General features: G+C 35.6%; 1 protein-coding gene across 10 annotated transcripts in view; it reads left to right on the top strand.

The window, feature by feature from the left end:
• DYNC1I1 (dynein cytoplasmic 1 intermediate chain 1) overlaps window positions 1-25,688 on the top strand; it is a 318,746-nt gene extending 293,058 nt beyond the window's left edge. For all 10 annotated transcript variants that reach the window (XM_005550168.5, XM_045388826.3, XM_005550167.5 and 7 more), the window contains 3 exons: window positions 3,090-3,230; window positions 7,423-7,548; window positions 24,747-25,688. In XM_005550168.5, the coding sequence (XP_005550225.1) occupies window positions 3,090-3,230; window positions 7,423-7,548; window positions 24,747-24,857 (378 nt within the window). In that variant the 3' untranslated portion in view covers window positions 24,858-25,688. The remainder of the gene's footprint in view (window positions 1-3,089; window positions 3,231-7,422; window positions 7,549-24,746) is intronic.
• The last annotated feature ends 204 nt before the right edge of the window (window positions 25,689-25,892 follow it).

Here is a 25,892-nt window from a genome sequence, read left to right as displayed (position 1 = left end):
GGTAATGCACAAGCAAGCTATAACATGTTTGTGGATCCAGAAATTTATGTCTCATAAATTCAAAATCTTTAGAATCTTTAGAACCTCATGCTTTTAACTTTTTTATGAAAGTTGTAATACTTTAAAATATATATGAGTTTATGCTAATACATGAGTTTACCAATTCTAATACTTCATGATATACCTGAGTTTACCTTAAAATCTTTTATATGAAGTATTTGAGACAGATTTTTTTTTTAAATCAGGTCTTCAGATTACCCTTTGAGCCTGAATAAAATAAAATAATAAAATCCCTTTATCAAAAAATACAACTAATATTCAAAGACCACTATTGCAAGTGACATTTGCCTATGCCCATAGGTTATGCCTGTGCTTTACTTGGCAATTAGTGGGCCATAGATGTCAGCCTATGTGGTACTTTGATAACAAGTTCAATCAATCCTGATCAAGACTTTCCCAACCTGCAAATTTATCAATGTTAAACACTTTGAAAATATAAGCCTTCCTCCTTTCTCCCAAACACACACGTACTGTAGCCTAGAATTGCTTGCACAGTGACTTTTATAATAAAAGGTTCAGTCTTAGGGTGAAGGGGGATAAGGAGGTTGGAGAAAGGCTAGAGAGCAATAGCATTTCAATCAATACTATTAAATATAAGAAACTGGGTTTTGGTAACATGAACAATAGCAGTTATTTCCAGGTACTTAAAATGTGAAGTCTCCAGAATATACTACGGTTTTGGTTCCATTTCTCAGAGAAGAAACTACTAAAACAAAAAAGGAAATAAACAAGACACTAAAGATTTCCAGGATAATTAAAGAATGAATGTGTGAAATAATATCAGTTCCTTAGAAAATGACTGTTTAAAGCTGGGTGGTCTTTTAATTGATCAAAATAAGGATTTGCAATTGTGTTACATGTTTATTATAGGTCTGTATGTGTCTATCTATATGAAGACCTCTATACCCTCAGATATACTATCAGCCGAGTTGATGAGGATCCTGACAATTGACTTTTTAAAGCATATATAAATCTTTAATACCCTTTGATTTTAAGAAAAATTTGTTATTCATATTCTTTAACAAATAGTGGGATAGCTAGCTATAAAATCAAGAATTTGCAGTGGGAATAATCTTCTGCTGAGAGTTACAATTTAATATTTATAAGTAGTCAGTAAAGGTGCAGCCACTCCACATTGCCTTTTAAAAAATATTAATAAGGAAAAATGATGCAATTATGCTATTTTCAGGTGTCATTGGACAGTTAGGTTTTTTGGAGAAAGTAGTTTGAATCATCTAGTCCAAACAGTGAGAGAAAGAAAGATGCTACAGAAATAGCCAATAAGCAAATAATTTTGGCTTCAAATCACACTGCAAATATGGTATATAATACATACTTTGGCATAAAAGTATTATAGAATCATAAAATTTAAAAAACTATAAAGCTAATATCCAGTTGACCATTTTGTTATCTCAATGTCATATAATTCTTTTCAAATCACACCCTCCATGAGATACTTTTTGAATTAAAAATAAGACACATCTCACTGTATCCACATAGTGGCCCATCTAAAACACTCTGTGTTGCTTTAATGTATTAAAAGTTTGTTCAGTTCTAAGCGGTGATTTTTAAATGTCAGAGAAATACAATTCATGGAAAAAGGACTCACAGTTACTACATTAAATTTTTGTGCGATATTTAGATTACAGAAGTTTTATTGTTTTCACACTGCTTTTTCTCACTTTCATTTCAGCAGATGTATTTTGTGCATTTTATATTAACTAACAGTTCACTTGGAGAGATCACTCTAATATTTGGAGCCGATTCCCTACAGATACATTCTTTAAACCTACTGTGCAGAAAGGATTTGATTGTTCATATTGTATGTTATCTTTTCTTGATCTTATTACTCTGGCCTGTACAGGCATTCAGTGGAACCCATGAAGAGAGTACAGACAGCTGACTGGATGAAGAAGACATTGGGGAAAAAAACTCCCATTGTTTAGATTTCTGTCAGAGGATATAAGAATACTTAATTTCTTTTATCTCTAGGGCTTTCATTATCATTTAAATTTCATTTTACATTAATTGATCAGGGATTAGTAAAGCCATTATGCAGAAATTAGAATAAGACAAGCCAGATGGAATGAATAATTCATGAAGTCCAATTACGTTTTATTTCTGGTGTACTTTCAAACTTGCCTCTGACTTCTGTGCTATTTTGATGTGACAATATTCACTGGAAATCAAGAGTGCCATTTTAATTTATTGTATCCCTCTGGAGTGGAAGCATTTGTATGCACTAGGGGTTTGTTAACGCATTTCCACTCACACACCCCCAACACCCAAAAGTCAATTTTCGGGATTTTGAAAACACTGGGTGATCTAGGAATATGGTTCATTTTGTACAGAGGTTCAGGGGCACTTCAATGAGACACACCAGTTCAACTGATTGGGGTGAGCTGACCCTATGCAGAGAGACTAAAGGCGTAGGATCACGAAATGATTACCTCCTGGAAAAGCACTAATCCTCTTTAAAATATTTGTATGCCTTCCTCGCTGCAAAAGAACCCTTAAAATGTGAATTTGGCCTGGAGTTGGACTGGAGGTAGCAGCAGCTGTTGCAGCTACAGATGAGGACCACGAGGTGGCAGGGGTTGCCTTCAATGAAAGGGTTCGGGGCGGTCGGGACCGCCGGGGCTTCAGAACATCCCAGCGGGTCCAAGCCGGGCCGATCACGGTTGGGTTTAGGCTCAGAGCATCTCGCAAAGCGTTGCCGGGAGAGAATTCCGAACTAATGGGCAGTCCCGTCCACCTGTCTGGAATGCCTCATACGACTGTGTCTGAAACCGCCTCCCCACCCCCGGTCCCAGCCCCCAGCCCCTTCAAAGGCCCCCTCTCCCCCCGGTATTTATTTATGCCACTGGACAGTTCTAGTCACATTAAAGCTCCGGTTCACCTTCTCGAGGACTTTCATCTCGGGAAGTTTTATGACACTTTGTGAATGTGCAAAGTTTTTAATTAGGCTCTCTAGACAGCCCGAGGCAGCAGCAGCGCCACAAAGTCTTCACGGTCTCTCTGCTTTACAGCACAACAAGCCGCTCTACTCCTTTGAAGACAATGCAGACTATGTGTACGATGTCATGTGGTCCCCCGTGCATCCCGCGCTCTTTGCCTGCGTGGACGGGATGGGGCGCTTGGACCTCTGGAACCTCAACAATGACACCGAGGTGAGCGGCGGCTAAGGCGCCCGGGCCGGAGGGCTGGGAGGGGGGCGCAGTCGGCCACTCGCAGTCTCTCCCTCTTTCTCTACAACGGCCTTTTTTGGACAGACCTTCCAATTGCAGCAGGGCTGCCGGCCCCCCATTCTTGACTACCCTGAAGGGAATTGGCAGACGCATTGGACAAAAATCACTTAATCTCCCTTCATCCCTAAACGGTGGCTGCTCCTGGACAATTAACCACCCTTTTTGCAAAGAGCAAAACGTTATGCGTTCACACCTTTTCCCTATGGGACAGGACACACAGGCATTTGTCAGAGCCGTGTTGAAATAACTTTACTGGCAAACACTTGGAAAAGAAGCTTTTGTGGACGTTGATTTTTAGATTAGGCTTTTAAAAGGGGCTATTTGTCAGTGTTTGCTACTTGCACCATTTCTATTTTGAATCCATAAAAGACGATTCTGTTGACTATTTTTTGTTTAGATCTTTCATCCATTTGATTTGTACCAAGGTAAATATTCCTTGTCTAAGATATCAAACTCAGAGGCAGACTTTTACAACAGCCTCTAACTTTGAACATGAATATCAAACTCAGTATTTTTTTTAAAAGAGAGTTTAACATGTCACATTTACAGTAAGTGAAAGTACCCATTTATTTTAAAAAGCAGCCAATAATGCTGTTTTTAAATTATGCTATAAAATTGTATGTTTTAAAAACTATGCCACATGCATTGTTCCTTTTTGCCAGTCTTGCAAAAATATTGAGTTGCTAATTCAGCTACTTGGATGTTTGGGTTTTTTTTTTTTTTAACATAAATATTATTGTCCTTCAACTTTATAAAATAAAATGGTCCCTGCATCACTTCTTGGTTTCTGACTCAAGAAAGCTCTCTATAAATAAGAATGGACAGGTAAGAGGAACAAGTGCTGCAAACTATATGTCAAGTGGAGAACAACAGAAAGGTCTTTTGAAGTGTTTTGAGCAGGAAACAGCTCAGCCTTTTTAATTAGGAAGCCCACAGCTGGAGGATCTGAGGAGGAGCATACTTCCCTCCTATTTTTTTTTTTTTTTTTTTTGCATATGTGTGGGAGGGGGCAGGGAAATATTCTTCAGGTGTTATTATTGACTCATTGTATCTTCAAGGGTATATACACCTATAATCGCTGCCAAGTAGTTATCTTTTAAAACTCTTTCAATTTGAGTCTGTTTTTCCTTTTAGCTACAAGAACTCTGTAACAAGAAAGAGTTATGTAATGAAGCATCTTTGAAAATAACCAAAAGGCATGAGTACGTGAAATGCCCCATCATTTGGATATTGAAATGTTTATAACATTATTGTTTTTATTAGAAAGATGTTATTACCTTATATTGTAAGGGTTTCCCAGAGTCTTCATCACTGTTTATTAAAATCATATTGCTTCTATTTGCTAGGAGAAATTCATTCATTTAAAGCAACCAAAAAAAAAAAAAAAACACAACATTTTCCTGATTGACTTAGAAGACCGCTGTCTTAGAAATCCAGCTTAGTTGAGATAATGTTTAGGTGATACCCAACTACAATGCATATGAAGGGAGTGAGTGTTCTAGAAACTCCTTAATAATTCCTATGTAACTATTTTTCTTTAAAATTTTTTTTTTTAGGTAAAATGAAAGTAATGTCTCAACATTGATAAACGTAATTTTTTTCCCTTCTCTCTCTAGATATCAAGAGACAACCACCTAAGAGTTTTATAGCTAAACATTTTTTAAAAATCATTATTGGTCATGCAAACTGTTTAGTTTTGTGGTAAACATAATTCTGCTTTCACAATAATAGTAGAGTTACATTGAGTCCAGCTCAAATCCAGTAATTAACCGAACACTTTTTAAAACCTTCAAATCATTTTTGCCTTCTGGCAAGTTGAACAAGATTTTTCAAATATTTGTCAGATTAAAAACTAGATTTGTTTTAAAAATTTGAATTATAGTACAGCAGTATGTTTTGTTGTTGTTGTTCATATTATTACATTTTTGGACCAAGTTATTCCATCTGTTCCTATGCAAGGGTAGTTCATATTTCCCACCTCGGTATTTCTGATTTCTACTGCTTAATATAATAATTTATGATATGTAAATCTTGTCTTTGCAATTAAAATGATTGAGCCAGGAAAACTGGAAATATTTGTGAAACAAAATACAGAATAAGAGACAGACAGAACATATGAATTGTTTTTTATTATTCATCAACTTTGGAAAGGTCATTACTGATCAGATTAATGCAAATATATTTTGTCATTTTCTTCATGCATTTATGAATTTTCTAGCACATAATACAGGCTGTGATCATTATTTTCTATCATTTATAATATCTATGAAAAGAAACTATTTTTAAATGTTTAAAATACTGTTTCAGTTTGTTATAGTAGTTATATTCCAAATAAATAAAATTCTTGAAAATGTATTAGGCATTATTTTAAATGTGTTACAATGTCAGTTTATTTTCAGGGTTTTTTTTTTGTTATATTCATATTAAGATTAAACATTTTATTCTATTTTTAAGATTGTTCATAGATTACCTAATTCTATTCAATATCAGATTGTTCATGGAATTAGGTAGTAGAATTAAGTAAGAATCCTGTATGAACCTTCTAAATTGTGGTATTAAAAATTAACTTTGAAGAGTCTACAGTTGAATCACAGATTTGTTTTCTGGGCAGCACAGTAATAATAAAATGTATTGACAGAATTATGATCCATCTAAATTCACATTGTTTCAGCCTTTGAAAGATTTGGTTAAAAATTCAGACTCTAGCTTGCACAGCAGGTACTTTTATTATAGAAATTGTGTATTTTTAAAAAATAAATGAGCCGGGAACTTTTGGTTTTTTTGTTGTTGTTGTTCACAATTGACATACAGTGATTTAAGCAGGTGAAAGAATTTTTATTGATTTCAAGATTAAGTTTAAACATAGATTCTTACATATGATGGAGTTTTTATTGCTATTTTAAAGATAGATATTGGGTCAATAATTTTGTATAAACAGATGGTTTCAATTCCCTGAATAACAGAATGCCAGTGGTACTAAGCCACAGTACATGTTGTATTTCCATTCTAATGTGACATGTTTATTAGACACAGGTCTTGAACAGTGGCATGAGATGATCTTAGTGGCCCCCTTTTCACCATATTTTTTCTTTTTGTTTTAATATTTACCTTTTCCTTTCTTAATGGCATGTTGTCATTTCCTATTCAACATTCTTATAAAAGGCTCAAGAGATCTGAACTTTATGTCAATTATAAACTTCTAACCTTGAAGACAAGCTTTTACACAACAGATAATGGAAGAGAGGTAGACACACTAAAAAGTCTTTCCAAATACTGAGGTTCTTGGAACAAATACTACAGGTTCCATTGCAGCACCTCCAGTTCACTTTAATTATTATTACTGTGATAATTATCAATGCTTTTAGATTTGAAGTGTTTATTAAAGGAGATTTAAGGCATTTTCTATGAGTGGGTGGCTGTATTCTATCACGATGTCGCCCTGGAGATAGTGCCAAAGTTGTGGATTGCTTATTACACTTCGGTACTGCCAGAGGGAGGAAGACAGATTTAACAAAAGAGAGAGAAAGGGAGAGAGAGAGAGAGAGAATTTGAGTTTTTTGAAATTTTTTTTTACCTTTATGTTTTCCTTTCTTCTTCTGATCATCTCCTCCCTGATGAGGTTTTGAGGGATCAATACATATGTTTACATTTTCCTCGAAGACTCACATTAATATGACTTTTATTCCACCACACACCCCCTTTCTGCCTTTTTAGTATCCTTAATTTTGGTAAATCCTGAGATCTCTCTCTCTCCATCTGTCCATAAACTATGACCCGATGGGGAAGGATCCCATTTAGCTCCTGTATTTTTTGTTGGATGTACACTTGTCATAATCCAAAGAAATATTCATGCCACTTACTGCCCGGTGACTATGTAAAAAGACTCTCCCTCCTTTTCTTTTTTTGTTAAAATGTCTCTTCTCTCTACCCCTTAATTCAGTGGAGCATATGATTTAAGAACAATGAGCCCTTTTTCCCCCGGCACAAGGGATGAATATTACTTCATGCACATGAAGGCAGTTGGTGACTCATCCAGTTAAAAGTATTATTGCAAATTTGTATATTTAAATTCATATTCAGAGATTCTCTTATTCTGTTGTAAACCCTTTGGCAGGTTCCAACAGCAAGTGTGGCCATTGAGGGAGCATCCGCCCTAAACCGTGTTCGTTGGGCCCAAGCCGGCAAAGAAGTTGCTGTTGGGGACTCAGAAGGCCGTATTTGGGTCTATGACGTTGGAGAGGTACATGTGTATTTGTTTGTGTTGTTGTTATTGTTTTGACTTGTAGATCTACTTTAGAGACCTAGTGAAATTATTGGCAAGACCTTGTAGGCCACAAGGACCCTCTATAATATGCTTGCAAATTTCCATTGACTTCAGTGCTAGTTTGGCGAGACTTCCTTAGGGCCTAATTTGATCTTCTGTCTCCATGCAAGGACACTTATGTTAACGATCTAAGCTCCTTTTAGAGTGCTGTAGAATGTCCCATCATCCTGTGATGGAGAGTGGCACTTCCCACTAATTTCATGAGAATGAAAAGTTTAAAGGCCGGGCTCAGTGGCTCACGGCTGTAATCCCAGCCTTTGGGAGGCCGAAGTGGGTGGATCACAAGGTCAGGAGTTCAAGACCAGCCTGGCCAACATAGTGAAACCCTGTCTGTACTAAAAATACAAAAATTAGCCAGGCGTGGTGGCGGGCACCTGTAATCCCAGCTACTTGGGAGGCTGAGGCAGGAGAATCACTTGAATCCAGGAGGCAGAGGTTGCAGTGAGCCAAGATTGTGCCATTGCAATCCAGCCTGGGTGGTAGAGAGACTCCATCTCAGGAAAAAGGAAGAAAAGTTTGCCAAATACATCATGCTAAAATTGAATTTGGAATGTTTTGTTTACTTGAAAAGTCAAGTTTTGGTTAGTATGTTCAATTAATATATACACTATTTTTCTTTAATTAAAGTGTAGCCAATTGAAAATGAGATTAATTAGAATTTTGTGCTGTTTGGTGATATTCAAAATTTCCTGAACATCGTGGCATGTAAAAAAGGAAAAAAAAAATTACATCTTTTATTTCAGACAAATCTCCTTGAATTTGTATAAGATCTTAATTTAATGTTACATTATCAGTCAATTGTACCTAAGATTGTCTGTTTATTTTTACTATATGAGAAAGTGTTGACCAAAACCTTCATTTCTGGCGAGATAAAGAATTTTTTCCTTAAAGGAAAAGAAAATATTGAACTTTCAAGCAAAACAAAATGAGAGTGTTATGTAATGCTATTTTGGCATAATATGAATCTAACATTTGCATTCCAGGGGGAAAATATACCACATTTGTATGCATAGCATCCTAGACCTAGAAAGTACTCTGTGAGTGCCTGGTGGATGGGTTTAGCTGATCACACTGAGAAGGATTCTTTATGGTTTCATCAATCAGCATTCTATAAATTTGGCAATCTTAAATGGTTTGTTCTACAATGGAACTTTTGATGACATATTTTATACTGCTATATGGTATAGTTGATTATGTTGAAACAAGCTAGATGGTGTTTTAAAAAATTCAGCCAGGGACAAAAACCGAATGACTTTAGAAATGGGAGTTTTCTATTCTGGATGCATAGTTCTAAGTAAAAAAACAATCTCTTTCTTTTACTGCATGTTATCTATTTCATTTGACACCCCCTTGACTACTGATACCACAAGCTGAGTTGTTCCAACAGTGACAAAAACTCTGTTAATATTGGCCCCAATGATGAAGATGCAAATGGTCTGGTGACTATCGATATACTTTGGAGTCTTTGGGAAAGAGAATACCCTCTGAGTCGGAAATACCGCCAGTAGTGTTACAGCAGTATTTTTTCTTAAATGAGTATTCTTTATGTTTAATGTATCTTTCTCATGGCCTTCATCAAAGTAAAACTAAATGACAATAACAAAAACAGATATTCTTTATTGGTCACTTCCTAAAAAATAAAAAAGAGCAAAGGAGAATGTAAAAAAAAAAAGGCTTTTCTCTCTTTCTGTCTTTTCTTCCTTTCTTCCTTTTCCTTTCCTTTGTTTATAACAAGTGTAATTGTGGGAGAGAAATAGACATGAAGACATGCTCAGAGACACAATGGCAGAAAATAGATAAAATGTAAAAACTTTTTGCTCTACCTCCTTTGCATACACATAATGTCCCTTAACTCACTTAAGATTATATACAATATAATTGTTTTATCCCTCTTTGTTGTATTCTAAAAGGACTAAAAAACAGAATAGTTTAACAATCTGTTTTATATTTTAAAAGGCCTTTTGAAAAGTCTTTATTTTGACTTAAATATTATATATATACACACTATATATATGCACACACATACATTCATACACAGTCTCTATGCAATAAGGAAACACAACATGACATATATACAGAATTTTCTGCAATAAAAGTAATTTTATGGCTTTTGGACAGAATTACTTGAATATGACATATTTTGCGAGTATATATGATTTTACAAAAGTTGCTTTGGCTGATATGTGGCTGCTAAAATTTCTTTCTAGGATGCTATCATCATTTCTAAATTGTAAAGTGTTGTTATACTCATATTTCTACTATCGTACTGGCAGGTCAGGCTGGTTTTCATTTTTATGTTATTGCCCTTACTTTTCTAAGTGATATTACAGACTATAGAAATGTCTGCAACTATAGGCCAGTCTCGCCTATTGTCTGGAGTCTAGACAGGCTATAGAAAAATCTCTGTGACATATAATAGGCCAAACAATTTGTAGGGTTGTTTATCCCTACAAATTCACTACCAAGAAAAAGAAAGGATATACTATTTGATTGAGAGTAGGTAATATTACAATCTCTAGCCCTTCTCTGAATGACCGGAAATCAGGATAAGCTTATACACCTGAACAATTCTTTAGGTATTGTTGATCATATACAAAGCAATCCATAGCTCAGAAAAACTCAGACTTAACAAAATAATTGCCTGAACTGTGGTTTTTTTCTAAGTATTTTTATAAATTATATGTATTTGGGGAGAAGGGGAATTTTTGTGTTTCTCTCTGTCACCACTAAGCTTTATTCTAAATCGCTGAAGACCCAGTCTGTAGAGGCACCATGTACTAAAAGGAAAAATGACTTCCCTACCTCTGAGGCTTAGCTGCAGCCTGCTTCTGAAAGAGGTAGATCCCTTAAGGGCAAATGCTGCCATTATTGTGATTACTATAGGATCGTTCACCAGCCCAGAACTGACAGAACATAACTGTGCTTAAAGAGAAGTGTACCCTCTGGACAAGTGCCTTCTCATTCTTCCAAATCACCTAAACTGCGGAAGGCCAGATGGAATGCTTCACGGCAGGGTGGCCCACTTGGAATTAGAGGTCCTATCTAAGGCTGGTACATGACTGACTGCAGGGAGGATGGTTGAGCCGAGAGCTATTTAAGAAGAAACAAATATGGCATTGAAGAGTAAATTGCCAGTAGGCTCTGCCACCATTTACCAATATTCAAAATTGGTTCCCTGGTCCTTATTAAAACGAAACTAGTAACCACGGTCTTGCTAGCCTTGAGATAGAAAACCTTGCTTTATAGAACCCTCTAGAAAGAAGACAAAATGCTTTTAGATAAGCTTTGTAATACAATCTGTATTAAAAAGTAGATGGTAGGTTTTTTAGAGCACACGGTGTTGGTCCATTTTCCTCAGTACATTGAATAGATGTCTGTGGGAAGACATCTCGCATTCATTCTCCCAGTGTTGATTCGAGAGATTTCTTTTAAGCTGGGGAGAAAAGAGCGGCCTGTAGACTAGCTTTTGCCAAGACCCTGTTCCACAAGTGAGGCTGTCTTGAAGGGTATAGGACTTGTGCAATTGCATAGGGCCCTGTGCTTAGGGGAGCCCTGAGCTTGGGTCATTGTCTTACAATTGCTAAAACTTTGTCAGGAAGGAATTCCACATATTCATTTTTCACTGAACCATGCAAATTATGTAGCCGGTCCTGTCCACTAGAGTGTTACTCTTAGTGCCACTCATGAGGCAAATCAGGAAAAAAAAAAAAAAAAAAAAAGGCCGTAACCTAGATCATTAGGAAGAAAGAGAAAGCTCTAGAAATGTAGTTAAATGGATGGACACACTACAATCTTCTGATTACCTATATCTCTTTTTACTCTTTTTTTTTGAGAAGGAGTTTTGCTCTTGCCCAGGCTGGAGTGCAATGGCGCCCTTCCACCTCCCAGGTTTAAGCAATTCTCTTGCCTCAGCCTCCCAAGTATCTGGGATTACAGGCACACGCCACCACACCCAATCAATTTTTGTATCTTTAGTAGAGACAGGATTTTGCTATGTTGGCCAGGCTGGTCTGGAACTCCTGACCTCAGGTGATCCACCCGCCTCGGCCTCCCAAAGTACTGAGATTACAGGTGTGAGCCACTGCGCCCGGCCTCATTACCTATTTCTTAAAACTCTTTAAAAATGTTTAGTGAGAAGGGCCATGACTCTACCATGATAAACATCAAGGTACATATAGAGCTAAAGCCATGCTGAAGATCCCAGTTCACCTCCCACAACCCTGTTTTGATCACATCATAGTTTTACCTGAAAAATGTATTAATAATATAATTTGGGGAAAGATCTCTGAGATGCCTACGCCAGTTGGAGTGGAGTGGGACAGGCTTTCTCTGTCCACACCGTTGTTGAGATCTCCCTGAAGGGAGCTGCTATGAGCACTGATGGAAACATCCCCATTCAAGCCCAGGTAGACTTGCCTTCCTGTGAGCCCTGGCACTCCCTGATTAGGGCATTGCAGAAAGGGACTCTGGTATCACCAGTCACTGACAATCGTCTGCCTCATCTCCTGTCCCAGCTGAGGCTGCAGCTGCTGCAGGGAGCCCCAGCTCAGTGCCCCTATGACCATGCCTTCCTCTTATAATGTACACTTATCCTCTATGACTTTTAAGTTGATGGCAGAGAGCAGTGGCTTGAATCCAGATTTAGTGATACAATTTATTATGAACTTCTGAAGGCGTAAACATAGGATTGTGTATGAGCTCACTGAAATCACCAGACTGAGTTTGTCCATCTCCCTTTTTTTTTCTTTTTGTTACATTTAAATGACAAAGACATGAGTAATATCCCACAACCTATTACTCAAGAGGTAAAATATAAAACAGCAATGTTCTCAGGTAGGTCACCTGAGGCTGTGTTTATATAGCTCACATTTTTGGTTGTCTGATTTCAGCATTATATCTGGAAAATACACTGTACACATTTATTTTCACAGATAGGGGTCTATTTTCTTTGCAGAGCAGGTGCTGAACTCCCATTAGCATAAATGGAAGTTATGCGAATCTGAATCTGACAAAAGACAGAGAAGACCCCTTTTTATTATTTGGCTATAATTTTTATTCTATTTGTGCCTTGAAAAGTTAATTTACATAGACAGTGGTTGCATGCACCATTTAAATTTTCTGAGATTCAAAATTAAAAATGAGCCTAGATTCTGAATAAGTTTTGAGAAATCTCCAAACTATGGGATGCAATTTATTTGTTTTGGGTTATAGGAAGGATCCCATGCAATAAATGAAACATGGGTAGGATAATAAGTCAAAAATGAACTATTAATATACCTGAAAAGAGAGGTATTCTTGGGTTTTTTTTCAAATGATGTATGAACACACATTTTAAAGAATTAAAAATAAAAATTACTCATTGCCATGGCTCCATTACCGAAGAGCAAGCTTTTCTATGTATATAGAGCTGACTTCAACAGCACATAGGCCAGTATGTATAGAATAATTCATGTGTTCTGATGATTGATAGCCAGCCTATCTACCTGTCTTTCTTGCAGATGTGTTTTATAGAAAGCCTGCCGCCATTGTTAAGGCTTCAGTGCTGTCACACAGATGCGGCTGTCATAAATATCCCCTAACAACTATGTTTGCTGCTTATCTGAATTAGTTAGAATGCTGTTTGCAGCTCCAGTTTTGAAAGAAGCAGTTTATCTTCCACCTCCTATTATTTCTTTTTCCATTAACCTCTTCCAGGGAAGATTTTGTTTTCAGTTGTGATAAATTCACACAGGTTTCAAATCCCTGATTATATTTTACAGTAGTCAAATGATAAAATTACAGAATCATTTTCAGCTCAAAGTAGAATTTGGAGAATAAAATGGCAACTTAAAAACCATGGTTTGAGAGATGGACAAATCTTATCCTAGCTTTATTGATTTGGTATCTTATTCACTAATTACCTAAGAAAATATGCATAAATCTTTAAATTTGAACTCTGAACTTTGGTAGCATTTCAAATAGCTTGTTTGATATGACTATTTGGGGGCCAAAAGAATAGTATTCATTTTATTATAAATTTCAATAAGTGTAATACATTTAACATTGGAAATATGGGCCTTGAAAAATTCTTGGAAAAGAAAGATGTGGGTTAACATGAGAGATCAAATGTAACACTGCTAAAAAAGTAAAACATGATTTTAAATGTCCGTTTGAATATATTTTAAAGCCAAAACGAAAAATCAGGAGTGAAAAGTTTATTTGTAACCCCAACAGGAAAAATGGCCTACATAATACATTTTAGAGTGATGGTCAAGGTGTTACATGTAAGAACTGTTAATAGGTGCCTCATAAGGTTTCATAGCCAGCAAGAATAAGAATAAAAGAAAAGAGATTCAACGGGCCATTTTTTTAATGCTTTCAACAGCAGTTTGACGTAGTGGCATTTGATAAACTGGAAGTACTAGGAGCTAAAAAGGGTTTGAGTGACACAAAATAAATACAATACAATGATGATTTTTAAGGGGATCACACTTAGGCAATACTTGTTTACTTTGTGGAACTCCTTCATGTTTTCCAGTAGTATAGGGCCTAGGTCAATTCTCCATAAGCAGCCTGTGCCTTGAATATAAATAATTCTCCTCCTTGAGGAAGTGGGTGTACAAAACACAAAACTGAAAAGTTAAACTTGGATTTGGGAGGTTAATTCAAACAAGAGTCCCTTAATAAAAAGAACTGCATTTGCAATCAGCCAGTTTTAATAACTGTGCTTTATGAAGGCTTTTGTCCCCTGCGCAAGGCAAACCTGATTGCATGGCTGAGTTTTTGCAGCCTCCAGAAGAGCAGAGTTGGTCTCAGGTTAGCAAGATCCAGGTATGATCATCTGAAACACTGGGTGTTTCTCATTACATGAGTGTGGCCGTTAATTTCCTAGATTCTTGAAGGCCTTTGCAAGTACTGGCTTATTCTTAGGTGGATAAACATTATTTTCTTTAGCTGATACCAAATACTTCCTTTGATTTTCCCTTCATGAAAAAGAAAAGACTTAGGCATAAATTCTTCCAGTGATACCAAACATCCAGATAAAATGTTAAAATCCAAATACCTGGTTCTGTCTATAACATCTAGATAGCAGTTGATGATGTAAGAACAAAGCATCAAGATTTTCAACTAGATTTTTCAGTTTTTACTTGAATTTTTAGTGTTATAGCCACAATGCTGTGCTATTAAGTCAAAGGGCACAAAGGTATATTTGCATGGGCAGATTTGGGATGCTAATAAATATAATTAAATAAAATAAGCCTCTTTGAAATAATATATTAATTCATTTGTCATAATAAATTATATGTATTTGAAATTAAATATTTTGGGTAAAATCTATGATTGTAATGTTAGTATTAACTGTATTTCTTCTGGGAAAAGTGCTTAATTTAAAAAAGAAAAGGTGCAATTAATTCCAATTAATGTTGTAAGTATTCATCTTATAGTGTGTGTAATAGCAGTGGCTTTCACTTTGATAATTATATATGTAAAAGACCATGATTAAACTAATTTTTATATAAATAGTATGCTTATTCAGGTAGCATTAGTATATGAAAATGGACTTACAGGATTAATATCTTCTCAAGCAAATGTTTTTTCTGAATTGATAAGAAATACTTATGACTTCATGTATTATGGAGTAGTTGACTCAATGAAAAGAAAGCCCTAATATCTAATATTACAAACAGCAAATTAATGTGTGTATAGCAATTTGCAATATTCAATGAAGTTCATATATTCTCATTTTGGTGATAAATGATCTATGAATATAAACCTTCTGAAAGAAGAACCAGTTTGTATAATTAATCATCTTCACGATTCTTCTGTGGTTTCAAACTGTCATCTTCAATAGCAGTTTGGATTATGAAGCAGTTGTTAATTATAGTGTTAATTTTTTTATAGCTGACAAAATTGTGTTTGGTTCTATAATTTCAAAATTGCTAAATTTTATCTTGAAAAATTGCTGCTTAGAGCAGTAGCCTCAAATCACAGCTTTAAAAGCTAAATGTGAAGTCTCTCCAATCATCTGTGAATGTAGATTAACCCTGGCCTGTATAGAATGGAGTTGTTTCTTACATGTGTATGTGTGCTACTGTTGGCATATCTAAAATATAATACATAATCAAGTATCTGCTTATGCATGTTTCCTGTGTAAATATTTATACACCACGTAGGTTGGACTTGAAAAGTGAGGAAGTGAATGAATCATTATATTTCACTTTCAAGGAAAGCTTACATGAATTTTTGAGAATGTCAGCTATCAGAACATCTTTTAAATTTTAAAGCATGAATTACTTATCACTTAAGAAATATCCAAATTGCTAACATTGTAAAAGCAATTTCATACTTTTAACCTAATAGATAAAACAGTCTCTCATTTCTAAGCTCTTTCTCCTAATAACCAACCAATAGTTTCTTAATATTCAGAATAAATTTTTTATTTGTGTTGGTCTCAGCATTAAGGTCCCTTAGATAGAAAGTGAACATAAATGAATATTTTTAAAGTGAATAAATAAATAAGAAAGTGAAAACCTTCTAGTATGATTTAAAAAAAAAAAAGTTACCCTTGTGACTTAAAAAAAAAAAATTCAGATTGTCAGCCCTCCCTTGATTATCACATTCCTCAGATTTTTTTTTTTTAACCTTTGGAAGACCACATCCACAGAATTGTACACAAAGTGGTTATTTGATGATTGTCTATTAAAACACAATAACCCAGTCTAGCAAAGTGCCTGGCACAAAATAGGCACCCAGTAAATATTTGATGGGTGAACGAATGATTCATGTGTGAAAATTTGAGGAAAAATTGAGAGAAAATTTAATTGTTTAGAGCATTCAGGATGTAGCCTCTAAGTTGGCTACAGATTGATGCACAGGAAAAAAATTACTTAACTGTAGTTGCAAGGAAAAGGATATTTAGAAAGTATCTTTAGAAAAGCGTGCCTATCCTTCCCCCCAATCTCTTTCCCAGTTTCCCTCCCCTCCTGTGCTTTTAAAAGTGAGCAGTTGGCCACTAGTGTAATAAAAGCATAACAGTTGATTCAAACAGTTGTCAAACCACTGGAAAATGCTTCCTTTTCATTGTGCTTTTTTTGGACACTATAGATATGGTAAATCATGAACTGCGTTATAAAAATACCTCTTTTATGCCCAAACATTCCGTAGGAGGGAATGACATTTCTTTTATTACCTTGGTAAATATTTTTAAGGTGTTTAGCAATAAGCCTTCTTTTTGTCAAAACTGCTTAGACGCAGCAGTTGCTAAGAATTTACCAGAAAACCTATAGTTAATAATATCAGGAAAAGAAGGGACATGTGTTTAGTAGCTTATGTGACAGGTGAGCTTGTGTAGCACATGCTTTTGCTTTTTCCTACCATTTTCTTGATCTTTTGTGTTATGGAAAAAGAAGTTATCCATGTTTAGAAAGTTTATTTCTCATTATTGTCCATCAACCAGCGTTTTTACCATTTTCTCCATCTTTTGGGCAGAGAAATAGATTATTCCAAACAGTAAGGAAAACAATAAGGCTAAAAGATTTCTGAGGAAAGAAGGATGATAAGATTTTAATACAAATGTGAAACAAGACTATTTGTCTTTAGGTCTTCGTGAATTAACTCTTTCTTCGGCTATTTGTTGTTGTTCTTGTTGTTGTTGTTTTTCTTCCAAAGGTAAAACCTTCAGAATGTTGTCATACTTCCTATAATGCTAAATTTTAACATGAAAAATATTTTACATGTTACTTTCTTAAGATAGCGTTTAAGGAGAAGGATATATATTTCTTTCTGTATTCGCTGGCTTATTGAAGTTGATAGAGACCCATATTTGTTACTATTTACTTTGACTTTTATGTCCTACCTTTATTTCTGTCCTTAATTAGGTGGTAATGGATTTTTTAAAAAGTGTTACTCTTAAAAAAAAATGCGGTAAAAATAAACTACTCCTTTAAAGATATGAGGGAAGAGACCTTTGGCAGAGAGGTCTGAAGCTTCATGGGTGGATGAGGGTTCCCTTAGATGGGATTTCCAGATGAAAAGAAATTCAAAGATAATCAAATACCATCTGTCCACCATAGGTAAGAGTGTTGCTAAATTTTACAGAAATTTTTACCTATTGACTGGTAATAGCAGACTGTGCTGTACAGAGACTAATATAACTCCTACTTTGTCGACTTCTTTGAAACTGCTCTAAATAAGTTACATACCATATATCTTTTTGTGGTAGAACACTGTAGTATATTTACACCCTCTGTATATTGCATTCTGGCTTGGAATTCTGGTCCGTGGTTTCATCCATTGTTAGCCGTGATGCTAGACTCTCCCGGGAGTTAAATACAGTGGGGCTGTATTTATGTGAAGCGGGTATGCTTGGTCGTTCAGTGGCTGTTTCATTGCATATTACCTCCCACTTTGCTCCCATCTGTGTGTGTGGTAAAGGGAATTGTCCTAAAAAATATAGGCTTCCTCTGAACACAGACGTGTATTTGTATACCAGTAAGTCAACCATCTCCTGAATTTGGGTGCCATTAATAATTGTCCTTTTAAAAAGGCTTTTAGAGCTTAGAGGGGGTTAGCAGTTGTTCTGTGGAAACCAATGTACACTTCTACATTTTCTGTAAATGCTTTAAAAAATAATGTGTATTAAAGTGAAAGGAAATCTGTAAGATATCTTTTTAACAGAAAAGTTTAATTTTGAGATTAATACAGAGGTGAATTGTTGTGTATCTCTTGGAAATCAATGGTTAACATGATAGTCTCACACACTTTTTAAAATTACTTCATCTAACTGAAAAATTACAAAGAGGCTGATGAGCCACACATCCCGTGGAATATTTATCTTGAAACCTAAAGTCCTACTCACTTAATGTGTTGGCCATACTTCATGTATGTGAGAAACCAACTGAAATCAGAGTGCTTTTCTAACGTCTTAATTATGCAAGATTTAAAAAAAAAAAAACTAAAGTAAGCAATACCTGAGACAGATATTTTTACTATGAAAAATATTGCATTGGGATTGTGAATGTTACTGCAGATAATGCAGCTATTTAAAATTATTATAGCTGCAATTACTAAAAAATGAGGAAGATTTGACTGAGAACTATTCAAAATGGTTATTAGCCATGTGATTATAAAGAGGAACATATGAATGATATTTGCATGTTTAACCTTGGTTATAAAAAGTCATTTGATTTTTTTAACAGCGTGTACGTCAGTTATAAATCCTTACAACTTTAGGTAAAAATGAAGAATCCCACTGTGGAAAGTGCCACAAGGAAATAGATGGATTAGGATGTATTAGTCACATGTGAAAAATAAAAAATATGTATGTGCATGTCTACATATGTGTGTGGATGTGTATAGTTACAATAAATAGTTATATTTTAAACTTGATTTTTAAATGAACAATGGAAAGTAGCAACTCTGAAAGAATTCTTGTGATTTGCAAGAACTCTTTCCCTGTCCCCCATTCATGAAAGTTAGCTATTATTAAAAGCCTGACTACTTAGGAAATTATTTGTGTGGATATTGAAGACATAAAATGTTATAAAATATAAGGTAAACTTCTAAAAAAAAAAGTTCAGCTCTGAATAGGTAAAAAGAAGAAAGTAGAAGAAAGAGAAGAGGCAAGGAAGCAAGAAAATAAAAAAAATTAGAAGAGAGGAATAAACATTAAGAAGGAAAAACAGCATCATGTTCAGGGTTTATAATGTACAAGCACTGTGTTAAGCTTATTACATTTTTTTGTTTTATTTAATATTCAGTCCTAGAAGATGGATCTTATAATTTATTTCACACAAATGAGGAAGTAAAAAGATAAAGATCAGAAGTGTTAAAACCATACATTCCCTAAAGACACACAGCAAGTTAATGGCAAATCTGGGGGGAAAAAAAAAAAGCAGGATCTGGCTGGTGAAGTGGAAAAAAGTCAACCCTGGCTCCATTCTCAAACGTTATTACTCCACAATCTGTGCCTCCCTTTAGGTATACAGGACACCCGGGCAAGGCGAGCAAGGGGTTAGACTGGTAAGTTTTTCAGGGGTGAAGTGGGACCGGGTCCAGAGGCAGTCTCCAGTCCACTCAGGCAGAGAGGAGGGGACAGATCCCTGACATGGTCAGAGAAATAGTGGGGTAGCCTGAGGGTTGGGGCTCTGGGATGCTAAAATGATACATTTTCGTGAATTTTTCCACAATTTTTGCACTTTTGCTTTTGCTTGTTGACCTTTTGTCTTCCAAGAATCTTAGAAGATTTAAAACAATCGTCAGAATCTTTGAGCAGGTGATTCAAAACACATTACCTGCCTGCCCTTCTGTCATGGAATGCTGGCATTTCTCAAAGGGGTGAGGCTTGATTGCCCCACACTAACAGATGAAAGTTATGTGGTCTTTAGCAAATCATTTAGCTCCCTATACTGTCCTCTCCTACTTGTTAAAGAAAGGTCTATGCCCTGCTTCTTAACATCCTCACATAACAATCAGAATTAATTCCTAAGGAACTTTTTTTAAAAAACAGAAAAATACTGTAAAATGGGTATGTATGCCACAAAACATATCATTTTGGGGAGCCTGTTCAATTTGACTGATAATTTAAGGAAAAAGAATGCATGACAATCCATGATGAACTCATAGTACTTCCTTTACTTAGATTACCTTTCTCATGCTCTCCACATCTCTGTTGATGAATGGGTCAGACAGCATCATCCCTACTTTACAAATGAGGCAATGAGAGGGTAAGTGCCTGACCATTGCCAGCAACCAAGATGAGAACAGCACTTGAGTCTCCTGTCCAAATCGGAGGTTCATTTTACCTCCTTCTTATGTCCAAATTCCTACCTCAGTAACTACCTTTGCCCTTAGTTTCATTGGTTGTAAAAATAGGATCATGTTGCTAGGCGTGGTGGCTCACACCTGTAATCCCAGCACTTTGGGAGGCCAAGATGGGCGGATCACTTGAGGTCAGGAATTCGAGACCAGCCTGGCCAACATGGTGAAACCCAGTCTCTACTAAAAATACAAAACAAATTAGCTGAGTGTGGTGGTGCATGCCAGTAATCGCAGCTACTTGGGTGACTAAGGCAGGAGAATCACTTGAACCCAGGAGGCGGAGGTTGCAGTGAGCCAAGATCACGCCACTGCACTTCAGCCTGGGCAACATCTCAAAAAAAAAAAAAAAAAACAAAAAAAAAAAACAAAAGGTGATCTCTCTTAGAGTTAAGATTTTATTATCTCAGGAATCTGAACCTCGAGTGCTTTGGCATGAAAGTGCTTTATATGTTTAGCAAAAAATTAGAAAACAGTCATTGAACCAGGAGATGGTCTGGCTGTTGGTGAACTCAGTCGATGAAGCAGTTGGAATATCTGAGTCATCCCTAACCTATGATGCAGACTTCATCAGAGATGAATCTAGAGGCAGAAAATGTTTCCAGATCCACTTTGACTTAGAACAATGCTGGGCAATTTTTGAAGTTTTTTTTAATTTTTTTTTAATGGTGTTCCCTTAATTTAACTATACATTTTTAATTGGTCAAAATAACTTATGAATTTTTTTCCTATCACAAATGTAAATTGTTTGGAAATTATTCTAAGCTATTATTCTCAGAGAAAAAAAAATCCATAGTGATGCTCTAGATTTAGCCTTTAATGCCTTAATAGAAACTTGAAGAGATGCTGAAGCAATGTTATTAACATGCCATTTGCCTCCCTGTTACTTGCTTGACACACAACAGGTAACAGGAAATGTTACAGTTGTCACTGAAGGAAGGTAAATTTTAGGCTATTCATATTTTAATGTCAGTGAAGTTTTTTTTTTGCCAGTATTCACACAGTTTGACCTACAAAAATCATAATTAATTTTGTCAGTATTTCATAGTCATCTTATTCCAAAACAATTCACTACTGTATCTTTAATTCAAACACAGTGCCTGACATATAATTGGTACTCAATCAATGCTGATTGAATGAGTATTGAATAAATTTATATGCAAGGTAGGACATGAGATCAGTCTGTTCTGTAAGAAACATGAACAAAGATTTTTCCTATTTAATGATTAAGATAGTATGGGATTTAAAAATCTCTTAGAGAAAATCATAAATGCATTTATGTTCTTGAGCCTCCTTTCTAGCCATTTCTAATCAGAGAGTACCAGGTGAGAGGAGCCAGGAACTGCCAAGGGTAGGAAGGGCAGTTCTGTCCAAACAGATGCTGTTTACAGTCATGGAAACAGCAAGGTGAAAAGAGTGGCCCTCTTGTTTGTTAGGACACCTGTTTGGTTTTACCTACAAGTAATTCTAATGTCAAAAATTATTACTTTGGGTGTAGAAATAGCCTGTGAATACACATTCACACGTTCAAGCTAAGATTATACTTAAAGTACTTCCTGATGGTGATATTTAATTCTAAAAATGGGGCAGTCTGCAGTTCACCTTCTAGATCTAGCATTACAATCACCTTGGGTTATTTTTACAGTCAACAAGATGAAAAGTATAATAGGATGAGGTAGATAAATTGATTTCAAGTTTCTAGAAGGAATTGTGTTTTCATCATGTTCTACTCTAGAATTTTTGTGAACCAAGAACATAAATATTTCTGTGAAAATTATAATACCATAAAGAGGAAATGACTTGGCAAAACAAATATCCCTAAAAAACAAACTTCAAACATTTTGCCAATCTAAATGAAACTTCAGCAGATCAGAAAGAGGACAAGATGTGTTAGATTACTGTGACACTTTTGCGAGGGTGAATCTGTATTTCTAAGGGCATGTGTTAGTATTACAGCACTATTAATCCCACCCCCATGAAGAAAGTCACATATAATTCACTTGCTGGTTTATATTTTGTGTGTTTAAAAGAAACATTTAAATTTGATAAAATTCAATTTTGAGAAGTTATGTAATTTTTGAGATGTGCAATTTTATATAGTGTAAATGTTCTAAACTGTATCTAGACATTTATTCAAACCTTAATGTTCCGTAATCTTTACTAGGGCTGTTTCTGAACAGTCTTGCCATGACTACTACATGAAACTATGTAAATACATTTACCTATTTTATTGTTATACACATTGCTATCAATAAAATATTGCGTAGGTCATCGTATATTAACTTAAATTTGTACCATTTTAACTAATAATATAGCTTTATGTTTGGAAACGAAACTCAGCTCTTTATGAGCAAGGTACTGTGTACTATTGAGACCTGTTTTTTTCCTCCAATATTTAAAGTTATATGAAGTTATGGGGCATTTCAGCTTTAGTTTGATTCTTACTTTATATGGGAAAAAGTTATAAATGTGTTGTCATGATTAGGCTTTTGTCTCTTCTTGGGCTTTTGTTTCATGGTTATTTTTGGAAAGGCTTGCTCAGCGGTTGGAAGAGAGAAAAGAAATAGTGGTCCTATTCTTTTACATAAATGTGATACCAACCCTTTGCTGGTTATGTTTTTAGTGAGCTTGTTTGTATCATACATTTTGGGGGCCTCATTTCCCAGGTACAGTATTTTCTAAAATTGAAGAGAAAAATGAAGAATCGTGGAATACAGGATAAGAGCCCAAAGTAGGGAAAACAGACTGAGCAAAAAGTTATCAGCATCATTCAAGACTATTGTGAACTTGCGTTATTGCCTACAAAGAAATTTGGATTCATTTCAATAACTGTAGTAGCATTTAACCATTCAGAAACTCATTCATGTGACTAAGTAAGAATTCTTATTGGTACTGCACTTCGCAAAATAAGTCAAAGAACTTACTTTCCTTGCCTGTATATAATTTCCAGAATTATATACTTGAAACATTTAGCCTTAATACCAGAACACTAATTTAAGGATATACTTTGCATAATGAAGTTGCCACTTTCCAATAAGTTTTCTTGGACAGACAGTATTTGAGAATATTATCCTTGTAATAAAAATTTTAAGTTCTAATCATTTGGCTCTGTGTGGTGAGAAATTTTCCAGCTGCAGAAGCAATCTCAAAGCTTAGGTTTACTTGCTTCCTCTTTTTTCATTAAAAAGTATATTAATTGAGATGCCTGTGTGTTCTTAATGTTTATGGAATATGTGGATAATGTACTGTAGCACTAGTACCTATGGTTGAATTACACTATATTATAGGGTAAAACTCCAAGAAAATGCGTCTAAAATCTAAATCAATTTTATTCTCTGTGAAAACCATTCAGACTTCTACGAAATCCTGTTTCTCATCCTCAAATATTCTATCCCAGATACTTGCATGATATTTTTAAGCAATTTATTTTTGGATGCTATGTGGAGAAAACATTAAAACTACTAACAAAAATTCATAGATTCAGTTTGCATTGGAAGAGGCATTAATTTCCTCCTCACTGAATAGTACACAGAAGATATTTTGGAAATTTTATAAATCCCCTTTTTGATGAATCAGTATAGCATACTGGCTAGGGATGTTCATAATGGAACCAGATTCCATTGACACTGATATTTGCTAGCTATGCAACCTTAGTAAGATTATTTAATCTTTGCGTGCCTCTGATTTAGGAATATGAGGCACAATAGGATTCTTATTGTGAATGAGTTAATACATGTAATGTACTTAGAACACAACTCTCGGTAAATAATAGCTACTATTACTATTATTCATAGTTATCATCATATAAATCTTACTGGAAAGGCCTAAGTACTATTTCATAGGAGGAATATTTCTTTGTATATATAAGCTATTCTTTTGCCTTCATACTGCCCCATTAGCGATACTTTAGAAAAAGGATTAATACCATTGACTAGGGATAAAATATACAGTTATTTGAAAATCTTGGTCAATAACGCAGTTTTTATTTGCTGTTTCACTGTAAGTCTGGTCTTCTTATGAAAAAATTTCATTACTAAAAGCACTTTAATGTGGCTACTGTGACTGTATAGTTTACATAGGTTTTAAAATTTTATAAATTCTGTGAGTGCTTTTGCTTCCAAGAGTGACATGGTTCTCTTATTAAAGAGCGACACCTCAGGCCCTGCTTGATCCAAAGAAGAATATTTGATTTCCTTTACATTCCAAGGGAAATATCTGCTTTGGAGGGGGTGAGGGCAAAGGGATAGTCATTCAGGCTTCAGGGCTTTCAGACAGGAAAGATATCTTGTTCATCATTTCTCCATTGATTTGCTTTGCAGCTTGCAGTTCCCCACAATGATGAATGGACCCGATTTGCCAGGACCCTTGTGGAGATTCGCGCTAACAGAGCTGATAGCGAGGAGGAAGGCACTGTTGAGTTATCTGCCTAGTGGAAATGAGCCACCCCCACTGCAGCCCCCAACTTTGTGTCCTAGAGCTCAGCGTCTGCAGTCAAGTCTGTTGTATTCGGTGTCCATTCAGTATCAGTATTGCTGTGACATTTTGGGTGCCATATTGTGCCAGCTTTGCTCCAAGCATTCTAAATGTGTCCCACCATGCTTTCCACTGACCCAAAATTCACCAGAGCATTTCTATCTTTATATTTCTGTCTCAAAAATGAAGGGAGGGGGGTTATGGGTTAAGTTGCTGCCTTTTAACTACTTAGTAGCTGTATTTAATAGCTGGAAACCTCTGGTTAAATTTGTGCTTACATGCACTCCTGGCATAGTCCTATTAAATCCATATGAAGCCAGATATGATTGGGTGCAGATGTGGTGTGCCTCATGTTATGGTACAGGGCCAAAGACTTGAGATGTGGTGTTTTACATGGTGACTCACATTATGAATGGATTTACTAGAAGAACATTGCTGCTCCTTATTTATTGTAGTGTGCTGCATGGAACGTATTTATTTGAAAGCATTAAAATAAACGATCCTAGAGCATGTGCATAATGAGAGGACTGTATTCTCTCTGCTGCTGTTGAGGTTACATTAAGTTCCAAATAACAATTACAGTATGCCAGTTCCACTGAAGACATGAAATCTTTAGAGGTTTGTTGCAGTGAACGAAATGAATTTTAATGCCTATTATTTCTAGGTACTTTAACAATATTTCAAATATCATTGACCACTAATACTTGTCATTGAAGCTAACACAGTCTGACAAAAGTCTATGGTTCCTAAATATGACATCAGTGTTGCCAATAAAATGTTTCAAACCAGGTCTGCACCAGTGTAAGTAAATCCTTTGCTTGGGGAAAACTTGACTGGAATTCTGCTGTGACAAGAGGTGGGAGAGATACATTAGAGCCATGTTAAAGACCGATCATGAATTTATTTGAGCAGCCAACCTGGCCGGACTTAAACCAAGACTCCTGGTTTTATTTTTATGAGCGAATGTGTGTGGTTTTGTGGAAAGCTCCTCC

The sequence above is a fragment of the Macaca fascicularis genome, chromosome 3 (assembly GCF_037993035.2).
Source record: "Macaca fascicularis isolate 582-1 chromosome 3, T2T-MFA8v1.1".
NCBI classification, from domain to species: domain Eukaryota; kingdom Metazoa; phylum Chordata; class Mammalia; order Primates; family Cercopithecidae; genus Macaca; species Macaca fascicularis.
This window is presented reverse-complemented; position numbering and strand designations above follow the sequence as displayed.